Source organism: Eptatretus burgeri, chromosome 1 (assembly GCF_056783735.1).
Source record: "Eptatretus burgeri isolate ZD-2024b chromosome 1, Ebu_testis_v1, whole genome shotgun sequence".
Lineage (NCBI taxonomy): Eukaryota > Metazoa > Chordata > Myxini > Myxiniformes > Myxinidae > Eptatretus > Eptatretus burgeri.
In genome coordinates, this window is record NC_140961.1 from 82,789,199 (window position 1) to 82,810,748 (window position 21,550).

General features: G+C 41.2%; 1 protein-coding gene across 1 annotated transcript in view; it reads left to right on the forward strand.

Annotated features, from left to right (window-relative positions):
• The first annotated feature begins 6,545 nt into the window (after nucleotides 1-6,545).
• Nucleotides 6,546-21,550, forward strand: part of LOC147034857 (extracellular calcium-sensing receptor-like) — a 78,600-nt gene continuing 63,595 nt past the window's right edge. The window contains exons 1-5 of the mRNA XM_085890363.1: nucleotides 6,546-6,681; nucleotides 6,856-7,105; nucleotides 11,344-11,626; nucleotides 11,727-12,000; nucleotides 19,364-20,247. Coding sequence (XP_085746489.1) covers nucleotides 6,603-6,681; nucleotides 6,856-7,105; nucleotides 11,344-11,626; nucleotides 11,727-12,000; nucleotides 19,364-20,247 — 1,770 coding nt within the window. The 5' untranslated portion in view covers nucleotides 6,546-6,602. The remainder of the gene's footprint in view (nucleotides 6,682-6,855; nucleotides 7,106-11,343; nucleotides 11,627-11,726; nucleotides 12,001-19,363; nucleotides 20,248-21,550) is intronic.

Here is a 21,550-nt window from a genome sequence, read left to right on the forward strand (position 1 = left end):
TGTTTTGCTGCGGAGCACTGAGATCTCTTGTAAATCAAAGATGAAACACCTCATAATGAAAACAATGCATCCATTGTGATCAACATTTCTCTCAAACGCTGTTTCTCTCCCATTCAATAATTGTTGGAATTCTAAAATTTACCAAAATGCACAAAATTGGTTCCGGCACACAGTATTTCTTTCAGAGATTCTTCAGATGGGTTGTGACATTTGTAAAGCTTGAAATTAATGATGATGGAATTTGAAATGTATGAAAAAAATATAGCCGAACTTGATATATTTTGATGTAATCAACATGAAAAACGTATGTTGTTGCTGGATTTGAATATATGTCTCATCACCATTTAAATAAAACTGGTATAACAGTTGAAACATGAGCATCATATTGTGCGGCCTGTCTGGCATTTTAGCACATAGCTGAGGTTGAAGTTCCTTTTGTTGTTTGTTGTCCATTGCATTTTATCGTTGTGCTCTTGATTGGTGCCCCACAATCTGCTAAAGATTATTGAGGCACCATTGTGACATTTATACAGGCAAACAGACTTTATGGTACTGAAAAGCTGGCTTGGTGAGGTTTCTCTTCAGACATAAGTGTATTACCCACAGGTGAAACAATATTACCAATTCCACCATCAAACCACTCCATATTTTGTTCTTAATATAATGTGCACTGATGTTTTCTCAAAAAAAAATTGCTTTAAAAATCTGCACAAGTTCCTCCTTGAGCTTTAGATTGCTGCATAAATCGTAAGACAAAAAAAAACGGAATCACAAAGTGATTTGAAAGGAATTGCGAAGACGGTAGCGTTGTATTTTGAATGCGTTAATTGTTCAGATTGCTGCGAGCAAAATATTCTCTGCTTTGAGGTTGTTTCTCATTCTATTTCTCTATTTTTCCCACCATTATTTTGTCTTCCTGCCTCTTTATAACGTTTTTTTTAATGGCCATCCTTGCTTCATATATAAAAATATAACAACCAAAACAATTATTTTTCACTCCAAAATATGATCTCATTCTGCCTAACACTTGTACTTTCTGCACCACTTCATTTATCTCTCCCTTTTTTCTATACCTCCAAACTGAGTCTTCATTGAAGGAAATGCTTCTTCCATCTTCATTTATTAGCTTTTTCAAACATATTAAAATGCTCCACTTTCCTTATTTCCCTGCCCTGAATACTCCACATGTTTTTCGACATCATAATCTCTTCCTCCTCCTCTTCATCACAATAAATATTTTGCAAACCTGTCTCTCACCGAAGCACTTGGTCATCCGTCAACCCTCATCCGTTTCCCACAGCACGATCTTTCCCCGTGCCTTCAACAAAAATTCCTTCCACCCATCCCATGATTTTTATCTCAAAAAGTTAAATTTGGGAGTCTTGTGAAGTCCATTTTGCAGAGGTTGTCTCCGTTGAACAATCAAATCCCATTCATGTTATTTTAGTGTCAAAACCACTCCGTGTAAGTGACCTCACCCACATCTCATACAAGCCTGCGTCTTTGCAACCACACCCCTTCTATGTGTCCCAATCTTCAGCATCCCTCCACTTAATATCCCCTCTCTCTGAATCCCCCCTCTCAGCAACTCCTCAAAGCTTGCCCCCGTCCCACCAACTCAATGCTTGCCCCACCCCATGCCCTTAAAGCTTCACCCTCACCAAACTCCCTCAATGCCTCCCCTCTCAAACCCTCCCACTCGTCCCTGTCCCCTCCCAGGTTACCCCTCAACTTCCCCCTCATCCACCTCCCTCTTCGGCTCCCCCTCTCGGCTTCCCCTCTGTCCCACCCCCTCACATCTCTGCTAAATGCCACACTCTCTTGGCTTCCCCTGTCCCACCCGCTATCAGCTGCACCCTTGTCTTGACGCCTCCCACCCCCCCCCCCCAAACGATCAAACATCCAAGGCCTCCACTCCAACCTGACAGATCTCACAATCTGGGCAACTGTTGACAAAATGGGCATCATCTGTTTAATATAATCCTTCCTCCCATCGGATGTCGCTGACTCCTTAGGGTCCATCTCTGGCTATTGTCTCCTCCGATTTGATAGGCCTGCAGCCTGCCCTGGAAGCAAAGTTGCACTTTACATCAACAACTCAAATTCTCACTGCCCTTGTACTAATTTCAAACCACAACTCCAGGAGTAACTTTGGCTGTGACTTCTCCTCTCCTCTGACCCCTTGTTTGTCTGTGTTATTCCATCCTCCAGGCAATGAAGACTCCATCTCCATCTCTCTCAGACAAAATGGACCAGCTTTTAACCATTCATCCCAACTCTCTTCTTCCTATGTGGCAATTTCAATTGTCACCATGCAAATCGACTGAGTGTTGGTTCCTCTCTCACTAGCTATACACTCAGCAAAGGACTTCTGTGACTCCAAGGAACTGACTCAATGTGTGAACCTTCCATCTTAATCCGGATTTCTCCAAATGGCAAATCCTCCCTTCTGGACTTTGTGATGACAAACTTCCCCGCAAATGTCTCTTGCTCTTCTTTTGCTCCACTTGGTTCATCTGATGATATGCTTGTGAGTCAACATCTCTCTGGCTATTCTCGGACAGCTGCCTTAGTGCCAGCTCGTCTGGCTGTTCACTCAGGCAGATTGGCAGGATCTGCAAGCAACCATCTCACTTCAGCATTGGTGTCCTATATCTACCACCCTTGATGTCAACTCAGCCAAGGAATTGTTCTGCAGAAACCTGTTCTCTCTTCTGCACAGACCCATCCCATCTTGAATTAATTTATCCTTCCCTTCTTTCTACCCATGTTACACTGAATCCTGTCATTAGGCAGTTGCTCTGAAACAATGTGCTTTCTCTTCCTGGATCGCAAACCCAACCAAAGTCGATCTCAGATCATTCCACAAAGCTAGCAACAATTCTGTTTCCACTCTCAGGAGAGCCAGAAAACATCTGTCCAACCTCATGATTGAACTTACAAATGTATCTCCCTTCTTCCTTCCTTGAAACCTGGTGACACCTTGTTAATCTCTCTGGTGTATGCTCCCCTTACATCCCTTCCCTCAATTCAAATGGCACCATAGCTGACTCGCTTGTGAGAAGGAACTGAGAGGGTGACATCAGCATCACGGGATGTAGAATTTTGAGTTGTTTGTTGACTTGCACATGGAGCCACACTTCCCAACTACGATATTGTGAAAAGGCACAAATGGGAAGATTGAGTGCCAGACCCAATAATTGTTGGAGCATCAACGTGTGTGATAGCAGGTAAATTGGATGTGTAGAACCACTGTCGTGTGAGGTTAAAGTTAAATGAATGAGTTTTTTTTTTAAATACAAGCTGTTGTGATAATTCATTTTTGTGTGCTGGTGATGATGATGGTGTTTAAACTCGAACAAAATAAATCTTTCACATTTAAAACACAATGGCATGTTGTAAATGAAGTTTGATTGACAAATAAATCCTCTGTTGTCTCTCCAGTAGTTAGTGAAGAAGAAAGGTCCCTTGGTGTCGAGCCACCATGGCTTTAAAATGGCATTGACGAAGGTAAGCAGGAGAGTGGAGTCATTCGTTTTCATTGTGATTGTTCATCAAACAAACAAAATCCACTTCACTCAATTGCCTTGATGATGTAGAAAAATGTCACCATTACATATTGATGTGCTGAGTGACTTGTGAATAAGGAAATTCTTGAAAGGAAAAGCGCATGAGCTTCTAAGTGTCGTGGTGATGAGCTCCAGTGAAGTGAACCTTCCAGTGTCTTCTTCTACGCCTATTGGCTCAATGGAAAAAAAAAACTCCATTGATTGGCTGCTGGTGTTCACACATTTGCTTTACCACACATATTAGCAAGATTGTTTGTGTTCAAAAAAGAAAAGTTAATGAGTCACTACACTTGCTCCCCCCGAGATCAATGAATAAAGAGAGACAATCGATAATGATGGAGATATCAGCTCGAATTGAATGCCTGCACAAATTTATTAGGCCAAAGGACATGTCTGCCGGAATGAGTTGTCCGCACATCTGATGGAGTTGGCGGTGGCAAAGCAATTGATGCAGATGTTGATTTGGCTGAACTCGGTGTTCTTGGTGTCGGCTCACAGGAACGGTGTGAGTCGATGTAGCTGGAGTTTGTTCTGCTGCAGACTGTATCCATGTACGCAGCCTTGAGTCTGTGTCAACTCATTCAGCATTTTGAAAAATGTGGACTCAAACTGTTGTCCTGTGTTCGTTGTCATAATAGATGGGGCAACAAACAATGCAATCCATCTGGAAATGAAAGCTTTGGCTATGGTCTTCACCACTATGTCAGGAATTAGAATTGCTTTCGACCACCTAGTAAAATGGTCAATGCACATAAGTAGATACTGTATGCATTCCTGCCAGATGGTGGAAGGGGATCAACTAAGTCAATGGCACGTGATTAAAATTGGCATCAGGAGACAGAAAGGTACAAAATGGTGTTGTCATGCAACAATGTATTTTCACTCATTACACCGTAAACAGGCTCTGTGCCAGTTTCTCATATCATAGTTCATGTCACACCAGACAAAACATTGAGACACAAGGTGGTGCGTTGCTCTCATACCCTGGTGAGATAGATTGAGCAGAGCATCATGTACAGCCCGTTTGAAATCGGCAGGAAAATATGGACGAGAAGTGCTGGTGTATAAGTCACAAACACTAGTGCCTTCAGAGATAGGGAGAGGTAATTCACTGAACTTAAGTGATGTGGAGTTGGATCAGAGATTTTAATTTTCCTCATCCACCTGCTGCACATTGGCAAGCTTGTTGAAATCAATGGATGTTGTTGTGTCAAGGGTGCTGATGTTGTGCCATGAGAGAGCATCAGCTACACGATTCTCCGCTCACATGATGTATATCGGTGGCAAATTGAGAAACATAGTCAAGGTGTCTGACCTCTCTTGGTGAATAGCGATCAGGTTTTGCCTGGAAAGCATGTGTTCATGGCTATTGGTTAGTGTAAACACAAAACTGCGGAGCCTCAAGCGTGTGACAAAAATAGCGGAGTGCGAGGTAAACCGCCAGCATCTCTCAACTGAAGGTGCTGTACCTTTTCTCAGCTGGCTGCAACCTTTTGGAAAAGAAGGAAATGGGCTCCCATTAACCATATTATACCACAACACATATTCTTGTTATTCAATTTTAGTTGCACAAAAGACTTGGCCATCATTCACTCAGGGGAAAAGAATAAAACAAGAAGAACTTGAAAATAATACAATAAAAGTGAAGTATAAAGATAAGAAAAGCAGTCTTTTCTTTTGTCCCTCACCTCACACAGTCCAAATATGCAAGAGAATGGAGGAAAATGGATGGAGAAGATGGGTATTGGTGATGTGGCCTGATGGGACATGCAGCCACCTCCCATGGTGCCTAGACCCAGAAGGTGAGTCCTCTCCAGCATCCCAGATATGCGAGCTAGATATGTGACTCGCCTTCCTCTGCCTCAGCTTCTGGTGCTCAGACCCAATAGGTGAGTTATCTCCAATAAACCAGATATGCGAGCGAGATATTTGACTCACCCTCCTCTGTGTCAACTTCTTCTTCCTCAGGCCCCCATTGATGAGGTCTCTCTCTCTCTCTCTTTCTCTCTCTTTCTCTCTCTTTCTCTCTCTCTCTCTCTCTCTCTCTCTCTCTCTCTCTTTCTCTTTCTCTCTCTTTCTCTCTCTTTCTCTCTCTTTCTCTCTCTTTCTCTCTCTTTCTCTCTCTTTCTCTCTCTTTCTCTCTCTTTCTCTCTCTTTCTCTCTCTTTCTCTCTCTTTCTCTCTCTTTCTCTCTCTTTCTCTCTCTTTTTTTTTTTTATTTTTTTATTTTTTTTTTTTTTTGGAAAATGTCACGCCATTCTGAGCGAACGCTTGGTAAAGTCCTCGCCACTCCCCCCACTCACCTCGGTGAAGGGGATTATTGGTGGACTGTTGAAACTGGCCGATGGAGTAAAGGAGGGAAGATTGAAATGATGTTTGTTGAAGGTGGGTGGGGTAATGGACCGATGATGTGAAGGAGGAAAGATTGAAAGTAACAGAGGGATTGAACAGAATGATGGTGTGAAGGAGGAAAGATGGAAAGTAACGGAGGGGAGGGGGAGACATTACACTGGGAAAACACAGCCGAGCCAAAGCATCCCCCACACCCCACCTCGTCCTGAACAGCCCTTAAACAAGGTACCAAGGACGAGCTCCACAAAGACTAATTAAATAACTGATCCTCAGGTCACATACATGTCCATGTACAATATGCTCTCCCCCTAGGTTGTTGTCCAAATCCATAACGATTTTTGGGGGATTGTCAAATCGTTTTTCCCTGTTCCTCATTGACTTATATGTTAAATTGGGTTGTTCCAGAACTCTCATTTCCATACAACTGACAATGAAAGCATTTTTGTCTTTTTTATTGATCTGTTATGGGAATATAATTGAAGAAAATAATGCTGTATTTATGAAATAATGTCACAGAGATAAACTACTTTAACATCGAACTTCATTAAATATTTATGAGTGCTCATTATTCCTGGTCAAATAATACAAGATGTTGTAACATAATCACTCCTTTGTGCCTCAAGAAGACAAATTACAGATATAAATTACAGCAGAGACAGAGCAGTTAAAAGTGCATCATTGCATGATGGGGCTTAAAACAGAAAATCTTCATTCAGTGGAACTTTGCTTTGGAACTCAGAAAATGGTTCATCATTTGGAAGGTTTGTTTCTCTGTTTTGCAATATTTGGAAGGTTTGTTTGGAAGTGTTTCAATATTTGGATGGTGTGTGCATCTTTGTATGAAATGATCTCTGAAATTAAAACTTTTACCATCATAAAATTAACAACAATCAAACAACATTAAAAATTGTAATGTCTGTAAAAAAAATTTGCAGAGTTGGGTTGGACAAATGAACAGTTTATATTTCAAGCAAGCTTTACCAAAACCACTGTAATGTTTTTGCTCAGCTTTTCAACTTTGTGTTGGTTCTGTGAAGCTTCTTGTCAAACTGAAAAGGCAAATGAGATAAAAACAATTTCTCTTGATGGAGATCTTTTGCTTGGCGGTATTTATCCAATGCACATTTTTACAGCTGCTCATCATTTGTTGAGGAAACCACCACCAGCCTTACAATCATGCAATAAGTAAGTTCCTAAGTTTTACTTCCAACAAAAAACACAAGTATATGTATATAATTTTGTAACTCCTTTGAATCCATTTATTTGTGATGTATGCACTTTCCTTTCCCTCCCATTATTTTGTCTCTTCCAAAGCTTTTCACTCTTTTCTCATACAACTGCCAAACTCAACAAACCTTCTCTTCCTATTATAATCTCCACACTCAACAAACCTTCTCTTCCTATTCTCAATTTATAATTTTACATTCCTTTTAAACTGTCCCCAATTCTGCGTTCATTGGCAGGCATGGATTCTAATTTGAGTGAGTGTGATAATTGCACACTTTGGGATGCCAACCTAATGGTCATAGGGGTCAATATTGGTCCAATGATCAGGGGTGAGAATTTGAAATCCTGTTTGACATGGTGAGAAATGTAAACACACGATCAACTTCAATAAGTTGAAAGGCAGATCAATGATGAAATCAACTGGTTCAATATTGGAATAAATTTTCTTTCATTGCAATTCTGAAGTGATGTGTGTGTGTGTGTGTGTGTGTGTGTGTGTGTGTGTGTGTGTGTGTGTGTGTGTGTGTGTGTGTGTGTGTGTGTGTGTGTGTGTGTGTGTGTGTGTGTGTGTGTGTGTGTATGTCGTTGTTTGTTATCTCCATTTGTGGGTTTGAGGAGATGGAATGAAGTCTTCCCAGGACTCAAAGCATCTCCCTTCATTTTGGTAAAGGCCCGGTGACACCTTGATGTTTTAGCCAACGTATGCCGATTTTTGAATATTTTTTCTAAAACGCTGGCACACGTTGAATACGTTATGGGTAAGTTTTGATAACATTGAGAGCACGCTGAAAAACACTGCCATACGTCGTTGTACGCTGGCTTTAAACGTTGTACTTTTTGGTTGTTCTCAAATTTTTTCATGCTTGGAATTTCACGACGTATGCCGGCGTATGACTCACACGTTCCGCTACGCTGGCCACAAGTTGTATGCACGGTCTGCGATCGTTGACAGACGTCAACACATGCTACTTGTAAGTTAATCATAAGTTGAGACACGCCGAGGTAATGTTTAGCGTACCCGAAACTTATTTCTAACCTATGATTAACGTGTTGTTGGCACGTTACGCTATCGTTGCCACACATCGACAGACGTTACTTTTAAGTTACTCATAGGCTGAAAGACGATTGTATAATGGATCGTCTTTGCGTCAGCGTCCACGGCCACGGCCAGGACACTTATTTGCAGCATTCTTCAAACTTTTCTTCGGCATGACGAGGATGTTCACACTTCGATGTCTAGCTTGGCTATGATTCCAATTGTCCATCGTCAGCGTCTATTTAAAATAGTCGAGTTTGAGCATTTTAACACGTTCAGAAGAAACGCTTCAAATTTCAAAACCCCAGCGCCAAAAAACAAAGGCGAGTGACAGCAATTTAAATCGTTCATTGTAAACAATGAAAATAGCTGAGTGGTACCGTTTAAAAGTCGTTGAGGGTAAAAAAAATCCAATTGTTGAGCGCAAGCATCTACTTTCAATAGTGGAGATGCAGCCATTTAAATCGTTGAGTGGCAGCCTATGAATAGCAAACTCCACGTCACCGGCAAAGATAAACTGCCGCACGATATGGATCAGTTAGGCTATCGTTGGGCATAGTTTGTGAACGCCGGCTTCACGATAATTATTCGTTGGTATATCGTATCTATAAGTAATCAAAGTGCTCTATGCACATTATTAGTTCATTGTGCATTTGTCCAACCCGTTATGAATAGACCTAAATCGTAAAAACAAGCTATAGCTCATTGTTGAAAAAGCCCCATAAAAAATTAGCCGCGAAGAACTTCGAACAATGGTGAAAAGATGTCTCCTACCCGTGGACACGCGGACGCAAGGACGATCCATCATAACCCATACCCTCCCCCTCACACTCACCTACTACTGCCAACATGAACAAACTACTACTAATACTGATACTGATACTGTTACTGCTGACATGGACATCGACTCAAAAAGGACTCGAAAACACTGTTGGGTTCCCCTTTTATGAGCAGCATTTTTATATACCAATTCCCAAAACCGCTGGGAACACGTCTTTATATGGCAGTTGCAAGCTAGAAACACGTTCATTTTTTTTTGTCGACCGGAAGACGTCATTGGAATACATCTACATACGTCGATGTGTGTTGGGACTACGTAAAGAATTGGTTCAAAGCACGTCAAACATAAGTTAGAAATAAGTTTCGCGTAAAAAAGACGTGTTTCGACTTATGAGTAGCTTATAAGTAGCATTTGTGGACGTGTGTAAGCGTCCACATATCGTGTGTAAAACTTATCCCCATCGCATGCGGAACGTTTGTCATACGCCGAGTACGTCCAAAAATTTTGAACATGTTTAAAATTTCTTGACGTACTCTACTTACTACGACGTATGATAGCGTACTTTAGCATTCTACTCACGTATACCAAACTTACTCATACCGTATTTGACGTGCCCCAACGTTATAGGACACATTTTTCTTATGTCGGCATACGCTGGCAAGATCGCCAAGGTGTGACCGCGATGTTGTCACTTCCATTTCTACGGCAGTTATGATTCGAATTGTTGTGCGTCAGCCTTTTAATAGGCTACGTCACGACATCGTCGGCGATGCGTGCAATGCGCTATGCCTAAGGTAGACTATCGTTGGGCATCGGTTGTGTAGGCCGACAACAGGTTCAGCATTCGTTGATATAAGTTATCTATAACACAACGAAACGTTCTGTGTCCGTTACTAATGCGTTATACATAAGAGCAAGTCGCAATGAATACGTCAGAATCTTTAAAAAAAAACATCAAAAGTTCAACGTAAGCCAGCGTTTTACATTCATTTTAATACGTTGCCATCGCTGGCTAAAACGTCAAGGTGTGACCGGGCCTTAAGGGATCACAGTTCATGGAGCAATCTATTCAACTTTGTTGTTCTCAGAGTTTTGTTCTGAGCGCTATTTTCAGGACATTCACCGAAGTGTGTGTGTGTGTGTGTGTGTGTGTGTGTGTGTGTGTGTGTGTGTGTGTGTGTGTGTGTGTGTGTGTGTGTGTGTGTGTGTGTGTGTGTGTGTGTGTGTGTGTGTGTGTGTGTAGTTTGGGAAGGATGGTGGGTGGGGCTTGCACGGTTATTAATTAGCGAATCTCTGTAATACATGTCAAAGTGCAATTTTGACTTCGTTTCTTTATTTTATTTATAAATACTTTCTTAAATGAAGCTTCATCACAATTTCTTTCCAATGTTGTAAAAAAAACAAAGGAAAACACAAATAATTTATTTCCTGAAGAGTTGGTCTGTGCGTCAGAAATTTCAATGTTGGTTGATGAATTGTAAGTTAATATTTTTCATAACAGGTAAATTTTCTGGTACTCCGACCATACAATTCCTCCAAAAATTGTTGAGTCAAATACCTCTCCCTCACATAATTTGGTTAAATTGCACTGAATAATATTGTGATTGAAAATCTGTTCCATTATTCTCATTTGCAGTAAGCTTGGTCCAAAATAATTGGTCAAGAGAAGCTACAAAATTTAAATATTGATTTAATAAAATCGACTTACCCCTGGCATCTTGAACCAGAGCCATATGGCCTTCAATTTTGAACCAGAACTAACACCACTGGATCTCAAATGTCCACCAACATCCAATTCCGTCAGATGAGTCCAGTGGTTTAATGGCCATCTGATGGATAGCACTCGTCTTGATGTCTTACCGTGTACATGAAACAACAGGATGAAAGCTTATCTCTTGGTCGAGAGTTAAACAATAGTACTCGTCTTGATGCCTTACCATGTGGATGAAACAATAGGATGAAAGCTTATCTCTTGGTCGAGATTCAAATCCCCGCCTTCGGAATAAACTCCCACACTCTCGTCAATGCCACTCTTCCCTCCAGGTCTTCAAAACAGTTGTTCACCACCATCTCTTTTCTTCCCCATCTAAAACCACAGTCTTTTCTACCACTGCTAATCCACCCCAAACACTCCTCCTTCAAATTCCCTGCTTTACTTCTTGAAAGTCCCTGTAGTGTCCATCTTGTTTACCCCTTGTACGCAACCCCATCCCTCTCCCTTCCACATTTCTCCTGTCTTCGTTCCCCAGTGCTTTGTGCTTCTCTTTCCCACCCGTCCTGTCTCCTGCTCCCCTTGTTATACATTTTGTGTGTTTGCTCTTTTAAGAGCATTGACATTGGAAATAAAAGAAAAAGTCTTTTATACTTTCCATTTTTCAGAATACTTGGTAGGACTTTACGCTGGGCCTTGATTATGGTTTATGCCATTCACGAGATCAATCAGAATGATTATATTCTTCCAAATATCACACTTGGTTACATCATATATGATTCATGTTTTGCCATTCCCAAGGTATTGGAAGGATCTTTAAAATTTGTTGGGAACATTTTTTCAAGGAGAAAATCCCAGGATTTGTGCAAACTTAATGTTATTATTGGTCCAACCACGTCAGAAGTGGCAAAATTTTTGAGTGAGCTTCACGAAGTGTTTGCTATTCCACTGGTAAAATGAAATAAATTTTTGGTTGACATTTTTTTGGTTAATAGAAAACATCTCTTGAGCAACTACTTTTGTAATATGATTGTAAGAAATTCCATTCCAGGTTACTTATGGTGCTGCTTGCAAGTGTCTGAGTGATAAGAAACGATTTCCCTTCCTCATTCGCACAATGCCAAGTGATCTTCATCAAGTCACTGCCATGGCGCGTGTAGTGGGCTATTTTGGTTGGGAATATGTCGGTACACTTGCCATAGATGATGAATTTGGTCGGAGTGCAGAAGCACAGTTTCAAGTCTTGTCTGAGCAAGCTGGTGTTTGCTTTGCTTTCCGGGAGATTTTGGAGAAACATTACACTGAAGATCGGCTTGATGAAATCGGTGAGCCAAAATGTTCAAATGTATCACAGGATATTTTTAATTTCCTCTAACGGATAAGCCAATTCGATGAAGTAACATTTTTTTAAAGTTATTTGTATGATTCTATCATGCATTTGTAAGAAAAATATTGCAACTTGTTCTTTGAATTTCCTCAGTTCCCTAAAACGTAAGGGTTTGGAATCATTAAACTGCACTCCAAAATGATCAACTTCATTCAGATAATGGAATAATCTCGAAAGCAGGAAGTATCATGAAGTCGATTTGTGGTAAAGATCATATGCTATACAACAGGTTCATCATAAGGAACTCGCATTGACACTCCTATCCTTAGCATGTGAGTGCCCATCTCAGACCACCTGAGGTGAGCGATATAAAATGCTGATATTTCCACAAAGTGATATGTTTTCTGGGGCACAATGCAAACCTGAAAATTATTTTTAAGATACTGCAGCCATTTTCGGTTATTTCTCTGAATTAAGCTCAGAGAGTGGGTTCCGCTGTCCGGCGATCTGAACATATGTACAGAAATACGTATTTCATGATGCTTCCTGCAAACTGTTTGGCATCTCACAAAACTCGAATGGTACATACCTCTGTTAACAGTTCACTAAAACATCTTCTCCTCACAAATTACTCCATCGATATGGACCAAATTGGGGCCGATGCATCTGGACAGCAAAGTGTCATGGGGTTGTGCTTCCCATCCCGATTCGTCCCCTATAAAGGGGGAGAACGGGGTTTTGTCCCAAATATGTTTTTTTTAAAAAAAATGTTCTTTTCAGAAACTGCAAGATAGATCCACACCGAACCTGCATTGAGGCGTCGGGGCTGTGCCCGAAGATTAATTTCTACTCCTCATGGCTGTATCTCCCCAGAAATGGGGCCACTCACCCCTCCTTGAATCCCCCATTTAGACTAAAACATCTTCTCCACAACTACATGAGTGATATGGACCAATTTTAGTTGAATGCATCAGGACACTCAGGACTCATGGGGTTTTGCTCCCAATCCGGATCCACCCATTTTAAGGGGGTAAATGTGGAGTTTTGCCCCAAAGTTCTGTATTTCATTCAAAAATCTTCTTCTCAGAAACCAACAACTTGATCCAGACCAAACTGGCCAAGCGGTATCATGACCATGCCGTAACTTTAAGTTGTGCTCCCCATGGCGAATCTTTCCTGCAAAGGGGAGGACAGGCCCCCTCCCTGAATCCATCATCCTCACTAAAACATCTTATTCTCCACAACTGCAGGACCGATATGGACCGAATTTGGTCCAAGACATCATAACAGTGAGGTCTCATGGGGTTGTGCTCCCCATCTCGATCCGCCCCCTCGAAGAGGATGAAAAGGGGGGTTCAACCACAAATTCAGGTAATTTCTTTTCAAATATTCTCAGAAACCGACAGCCACATTCAGACCAAACTCTTCATGATACAAAAGGACCATGCTGTTCGCTAAAGTTGTACTCCCCATCACCGTACCACTTTAGGAAGGGGGGGGTCATTGCCCCTTCCCCCTTATACCAAGTCTTCATGTTCCCTGTTGGAGAAATAACCATCAGTCCCCCACGGGGCGATCTTTTACCTTGCTGGACTGTATTGTAAAGTTTTGTGACACAGAAGTTGTTTTTGTCACATCATATGTGGTATCTTGTATAATGATACGCTTGTTTGTGTGTGTTTGTGTGTGTGTGTGTTTCTGTAACAATCCTTCCCCACCGTTTGGTTGGATACCTGGCTTGACTCCATCGACCCACAATTTCATTCTGATGAAAAATCTTAAAGCTCTATTATGATTCTCACTGCTCTGAGAAGCCAAAAACGCTTCAGAACTGTCATATTGACAATCGCAATGCACTCCTTATACATTTTCCCAGGATTTATTCTAAGGAAAATTTACAACTGCACAAACTCTGATGCGAAGCAGGGGCGGGAAAAAATGGAGGCTGCGAAGCAGCCGAGCATGAAGGCTCAGCCATCGTGGTGCGTAGCAGCGCCGAGGGCCGGAGGGGCAAGGCGCGCGGAGCGTGGGAGGGTGTGGGAGGGGTATTCCCTCCCACTGGGTGGCTCTGGGGGGTCTCCCCCAGAAAATTTTTGATTTCTAGATGCTCTGTGGTGCATTCTGAGGGGTGTCTTGACCAGTTTCATGGCCTAATTCTGGGATGAAAATTGGTAATTTATTACCTATAGATTTTTTGCCTTAGCTCATTATTGGGGGCCCGCATGTTGAGGGGCCCGTCGGTGTTTGCACCGACTGCACCTACGTTAAATACGCCCCTGATGCGAGGCCCGAACGACCTAAACCAGTGGTTCCCAAACTGGGGGGTGTGAGATGGATATAAGGGGCGTGAGGCCATCTGTCAATCTGCCATATATGGCTATTTTGCAAGAAAACGATATCTAATTAATTACACACACATTAATTAATTACACTCAACAAGCTGGTCAAGTATCTGGTGTCTAAAGAACTTTTTCCAAATCTGGTGAAGGCATTAAGCAGAGTTGTGGCTGCCAAGCCTCATTCAGCAGATGTTGAGTGTCTTATAAGTAGCAGCAATGCTCTGAAAACATGTGAAAGATCAAGAATGTTAGTGGAGACGGAAAATCTGTATTTGTACATACATTACAACATGCCACCATAAGAAGCATTTGATGCAAGGGAGGCGGTTATGATTTGGCTGTCATCAAAGGCACGCAGAAACAAAAGCCATGACAAAGCAAAGTTTCAAGTCCACTTCAAGGGAGTTTTCACAGAAGCAGAACACAAAGTAGAGGATGACGAGCCTGACGAGGTGGAGGAACCACCTAAGAAGAAGGTCAAGAAATTCTAACTTCTTTCAGTTTTGCTGACTTGGACAGGTTCAAATGTTCATTTTCGTTAAGTTCTACAGATTTTGTTTAATCTTACTCATGCCAAAGACAGCTAGCGAGTTGGACTTACCTGAAACTTGGTTCTAATATTAGTCATAGTCAACCTCAGGCTCAGGTTTATGATTTTGTTCTTTGTGTGACTATGAGCAACCACATGTGGTTTCACATCTACTGTAAATACGTTTGATAATCCTCACTGTTTAAGATATAATTTGTAATGTGAAATTTGGTAGTCTATGTCATATATTATGATTTATGTAATATGTATGATTGCATTATATTGTAAGGTTAATTAAAAAAAAAGTTTTGGTCAGCTAACAGACTATCAGTGACGTCTATTGTGGTTCCTTCCTAGTTTATGACACCCGAGCCATGCAAATTCAAACAAAGAACAAATTGACAACTGCACAAATCTGGATTTACAACTGCACGTTAGAATAAACCCTGCATTTTCCCTTCATTTTAAAATTAGCAAAGCCATAGTTAAAGTATTTTGAGCATCGGTGTCACAGGCCTTATGAAAATGAGCTTCAGGAATAAAGATAGCTGTCTGATAAGTTCTGCAGTGATCAAATATGAATGTGGTATTCTCTCAACAGAGATCAAACCTGTGTCATAAGAAATTTGTCTGAAGTCACTTTTTACTTTTTTAGATTCTCAATTAAGAATATTAGATTTTTGCAAAATGCTATCAGAAGAAAAATGTTGAAACCGCGTGCACAAGTTACTTATGGCTAAGTAACAGAGATGGTTTTCACTCAACTGCACATGTGCAGTATCCCTCTGCAACACACCATGGGTGACGGGTCTCTTGGTGGAGGATGATCAGTCCACGAACGATAGTGGGCATTGTGTAAAGGGTACGTATGCAATTTGCATCGTTTATTTCTTTATAAACCGAGCTGAGAGGTCTAGCTGTTAAACCCCACATTGTGCATAACGAGTGCGAAGAGACCCGCGGCGAGTACTCCACCAAGCACAGCTCATATCAAGAAGCAGTGAAGGAGTATAACTTTGGCGGTGCGGTTAGACATGTTTAAAAGCCATTCGCGTGGTGAAAGAACAACGCAATTTGCAAATATACATGGAATCGCTGCATCTGCTGTGCATTCGATTGCTAAAAGTTTTCAACAAATGAAGCTCCGACTGTATGACTCGGAAAACCCACGAGCACTAAAGAGATACCTCAAGCCACAGCTTCCTGTCATATGCAGGTCATATCCTCAGGCTTGGATGACTGTGTCTGTGTGCCAGGACGACGAGATTATTTTCTGCATGGAGGGTGGTTTGAGCGGTGTCAAAATGTATTGGATTATTGCACCAGTCTTGCATCTGTGTAAGATGGGCAGGGACATTGTCTACAAGGAGTAGAGTTTTGTTGGTGAGATTGTTTTCCTTGGTGTCATTTTCAAAGAATCTGAAGAAGGCTTGAAGTGTGGAAGGGATTGGCATCCTCTTCAGCAGGGCTTAAGCCCACGTCTTCATGAAAGTTTTTTTATTTTTAACAATGTGTATATATGTATGTGCATAAGGAAGAACAGACTTTCAGGTCAGATATTTTCACATATATTTTCTGCATATCTCGAGGGATTGTGAGTTAGACAGGTGATTATGATGGATGGGAAGGGGTTTAAAGACTTGGAGTGGGGAGTGGATTGATGCCTCAGGATTTGGAGCGAGAGGGTGAGGTTGAGGACATGGGGTTGAGAAGGGGAAGGGGAGGATTTGGAGTTGAGTGGACGAGATTGAGGCCTTGGGGTTTTCGAGGGACCTGGAGTGGGGAGAGCTGAGGACTTGGAGTCATATTTTACATGACATGGAAAATGGAACAAGCTATGTAATATTTGGTCTTCCACAGCCCCAATAACAAGACTTAGTCATTACAGAAGTATCTCAAGAAGAGCCTGCTGACTTTGTTCAAATGAATAACAGATGACGACAGTTGGCGGATTCTGTACTTGGCATCGTACACAGTATTGTCAGAGTAGACCCACCACAAGCTCGATGGTTTTATGTTGTTGCGCCTGGAGGTGCAGGGAAGACATTCCTCCTCAACATGCTGATGAGACACCACCATCACAATGGCCATCAGGTTTCAGCTGCAGCCTGGACTGAATTGCAGCTGTGTGCTTGACCAGGAGGAAAACAGGGCACAGTTTGTTCAAGCTTCCAGTGTCGGTAGTAGAAAGCAGTTCTTGCAACATTTCTTCCACTTCACATCTGGCTGACATCCTGCATATCCAGATGCTCTTCATCATTGATGAAGTGTCCATGATACCCACCCATGCACTTTATGCCAAATACAGATGTTTGCAAGATGTTATGACACTCAAACAGCCTTTTGGAGACAAAGCCATTCTGTTTGGCAGGGATTTCAGACAAGTCCTACCAATTGAATCACGATCCCTCTCAGCCGTCATTATTGACAGATGCGTCAAACGTTCATTTTCATTATTTGGTGCTCACTCGAAACTTGCGCAATCTTCGAGACCAGGAAAACTTTTCAAGATGGCTGCTTCATCTTGGCAGTGGAATCCTTGCAGCTGATCTCCAGCCACCTGTAAGAGATGTTATGGAAGTACCTACTGCATTTATTGTGCAGCAAGTACCATTTTCGTTCATACAACCAGCAAGGACAGAAGAACTTGTGTTATCCTGTCTCCTAAAACCGACAACTGTCTGGCCATGAATGAAGAAGTTATGCAGATGTTGCCAGGTGAAAAAGTCACTTGCCTCAGTGCAGATTCATTTAAGTGTGGCAATTCTGAGGAAGCAGAGAATTCATCAATCCTATGGAATTCAACAATTCACTCAAACCATCTGGGATGCAACCTCACCACCTTAATCTCAATGTTGGTTGTATCATCATGTTGCTTTGCAACCTTGCCCTGCAGAAGGGATGATGCAATGCTGCCAGATTAGAAATCATCAATCTGCACCAAAACGGTGTTGAAGCGAAACTGACTTCTGTGCCAAATTCTTGAAATTGAGTTCTACTACCTGAGTAAAGCTCACCCAAGTGACACTAGCTTGCCATTCACTTTACAGAGAATTCAGCAGCCACTAAGCTTAGCTTACTCAGTGGCTATGGGTACAAAAATTGCTTCAAATTTCGCAAATCTCTTTGTCGAGTTCATTGAAGTGCAGATATTTTTCTCAATGTGATGAGCCGAAACCAGATTTCTTTGGACGCGACATCGATGATTGGATTGGATTAACCTCCGGTAACAGATTCTTAATTGAACGATTCATCAACTTCATCAAAGACTTCCACCCAGCTCTTAATTATAAGTGGGAGATTTCATCTGCCTGCATCACAGTTTTGATATCAAACTCTGTGGTGAATTGGGACAGTGAGCAGAGCGTGGAAATAGCAGAGGGGGCAAGACCAGAGAGGAGGTGGGAGAAGACAGAGATAACACCAACCTGTTTGTGATAGTAAAATAATAGCCTCAAAGACAGCTTAATCACAGAATATTTCAATGATATTATAGCCCTTCATTTCCATGGTTTCAAGCTGAGCAATACCTGAAACAGGGGAGCCAGCCCAGTACTCGATAAAGCCATGGATGAAGCCTTTGTAAGTGGATAGCAATTCAGCTGTACCAAGAAAGGACTTCATACGACGAAGGATGTCCAGTCAGTGATGGCCTTTGGAGGCCAAATTAGAGGTGAGGTTTGACGAATAAGAATCATCGCTGAAATTGAAGCCAAAATTTTAGAATGACTGAAATTCTGCAAGAGCATTGCTGAGAAAGTGGATAGCAGGGTTTTACAAATGGTCCTTTTCGAGAGACAGTGTATGAGATTTCTCAGGATTGAATTTCATCATGATCTTTTATCTTCTTTTGTTTACCATCCCCATATTCAACTCCTTGCTTTCAGGTACATATAAGTATATGAGCCTGGTGTGGCTTAGTGGTTAAGGCGGTGGCTTGGGATCCTCAGGGTCCTAGGTTCGAGCCCCGCTGGCTGCTGAGTTTGCATCAGGTTGGTTGACTCAGTCTGTCATCCTTCCGAAGGTCGGCGACCGGAAGAGCATTCAGCCATAAAAACATTGCCAAAAGAAAGGGTACCATGATTGGAGCCTGCAAAAAGCTGACCCCTTCTCAGGGACAAAGGCTTTCAATTGGTCTGATGATATATGTATATATACATATATACACAAAGAAAATCGGTCTCTTTTCCCATTCTTTCATCCACCTGCTTGTTTTGTGTTCAGTTGGTGTTCCACTCCTCCAGACAAAATGAAACTCTCTTATATTCGCTCACTTTGCTCTGCCATCAGTCGAGATTTGGAAAAAAGATTCAAAATTGGTTTACACCTATTTTTATTTTTTTTTTTAATTTGAGAAAAAAAAGCTGATCGAACACATTCATATAAGCGATTGGAGAAAGATGGCCTTTTTCGGGATCTGTGCATTTCGGTGAAAAGTGTCTGAATATATGTTCAACTCTTAATGAACTCTGTTTCGTTGTTTTTTTATGAAGGAAATGCTTTTTCAAGTACAAGCTCTAAAACATTTATCTTATATCTACACGACAAAGATTTTTTCCCTATTTCTGAAAGCTTTTTAAGGCACAATATTACTGGAAAAATATTGCTTTCAGGTGATGTGTTCATTGGATCTCCTTTGTTGAGAACTCTAAAATATGCACACATATATGATGGTTCTCTTGGATTTGGGGTAAGAAGTGGTCATATTCCAGGTCTGCAAGATTTTCTTTTCAGCTTTGTTGGTAATACACATATTTATGATGAACTCTTCAAAAGTATGCTGACAGAAGAACATAAACAAATCAACGGTATTCAAGGGACATTCACAAAAATACAAAAGCAAAAAATTAATAACAAATGTGAAGATGACAACACAATGTGTCAAACTATTGATAAAACTCAGTTAACAAAATCCACATTACCAAAACAATTAAATCCACTTCGTAATCTGAAGTCTGTTCAAAATAGCACTCATTCCAGATGTCGTGAAACAGTCTTTTCCACTGGCATTGGTTTGAATGCACGTTCGAGTGAAACATTGTCTGATGAGACCAGACAAAGAAATGAAAATGTTTCTCCAATCACATTCATGACTAAAAAACTGTCAAACCCTTTTGTCAATGAATTTTGGGAGAAAACTTTTAATTGCTCTTTGAATCCAAATGTGAATTCCTTAAAGCCATGTTCAGGATATGAACGACTGGAGAATGTTAAAACCCCTCTCACAGACATGTCACAGCTTCGATATTCATACAATTCATATTTGGCTGTTTATGCTGTTGCTCATGGACTGAAAGACATGCAAGCTTGTGTTCCCGGCCACGGCCCGTTTATAAATTCATCTTGTGCAAGAATGAATGATTTTAATCCTTGGCAGGTAGGAAATGAAAATCTGTATTTCAAGAGCCATTGCTTTGGTTAAAACTGCTTCTGTTCTTTCAAGTTTTGAATAAATATGGTCCCGGCCATGGCCCGTTTATCAATGCATCTTGTGCAAGCATTAATGATTTTAATCCTTGGCAGGGAGGAAATGGAAATCTATATTTCAAGAGCCATTGCTTTGGTTAAAACTGCTTCTATTCTTTCGAGTTTTGAATAAATATGTGAAATGGACATTCATTACATCCACCACCAAAACTGGGAGGAGGTTGTTTTTTTTTTCCTGTATCTATCTGTTTGTTACTTGGCGAAAAATTTGTTTTTGCCAAGAATGTTGATCTGTTGCATTTGTCTGTCTGTCTGTTTATGTCACACGATTTTTGGCTGCAGTTTTCAAGCAATCATTCTGAAACTTTATTGTGTATGTTGGTGACCCACCAAGGACAGCAATGCTTAATTTTGCTAAAAATCCGAGTCTGGATCTGGATCTGAGAATTCTAAAAGTGATTCTTCACCATTGAGAGATGGGGCCAGAAACGATGTATAGCTCAATATCTCAAAAGGTTATGGATGAATTCACACATATCTTGGTGGACATGTTGGATATGTGACAACGACGAAGCAATTCAATTTTGGTGAAGATCCAAATCTCGATCTGGATACGATAATTAATTATTTTTTTTACTGATTCTTCACCACTGAGAGATGGGGCTAAAAACGATATTACATGATATCTCAAAACATGTTGGACAGATTTGGATGAAACTTCGTGGACATGTTGTGTGTGTGGCAAGGACTAGTTGCTTCGATTTTGGTCGTATCTGAAAATTTTTCAAGTGATTCTTCACTATTTTGAGAAAGGGCCAAAACTATACATGTATCGGAGAGTATCTGAAAAGTTGATGGATGGATTCTGATTAAACTTGGTGCACAGGTTGAGAATGCCACCAGGAAGAACTAATTCAATTTGGTGAAGATCTGAATCCAGATCTGGAAGTTTTTGAAGGATTCCCGAAAAGTTGTTTTGTGGATGGATTCGAATGAAACTTGGTGGGCAGGTTGGGTGTGTAATAAGGATGAATCGGATTGAGAAATACCCCTTCAACTCTTTGGTCCCATTAAACCCATTGTGGCTCTGTAGAACCCCATAAACCCCTTTACACATGAAGACCCCGTAAACCCTTTCGAATAGTATCTCCCTTAAGATACCGACAGAGTGTCGTCCCATTTTTACAAGTGTCACTGAGTGGTGTTTCATCTGTTTGTGTGTATGTCTGTCACACGATTTTTGACCTCAGTTT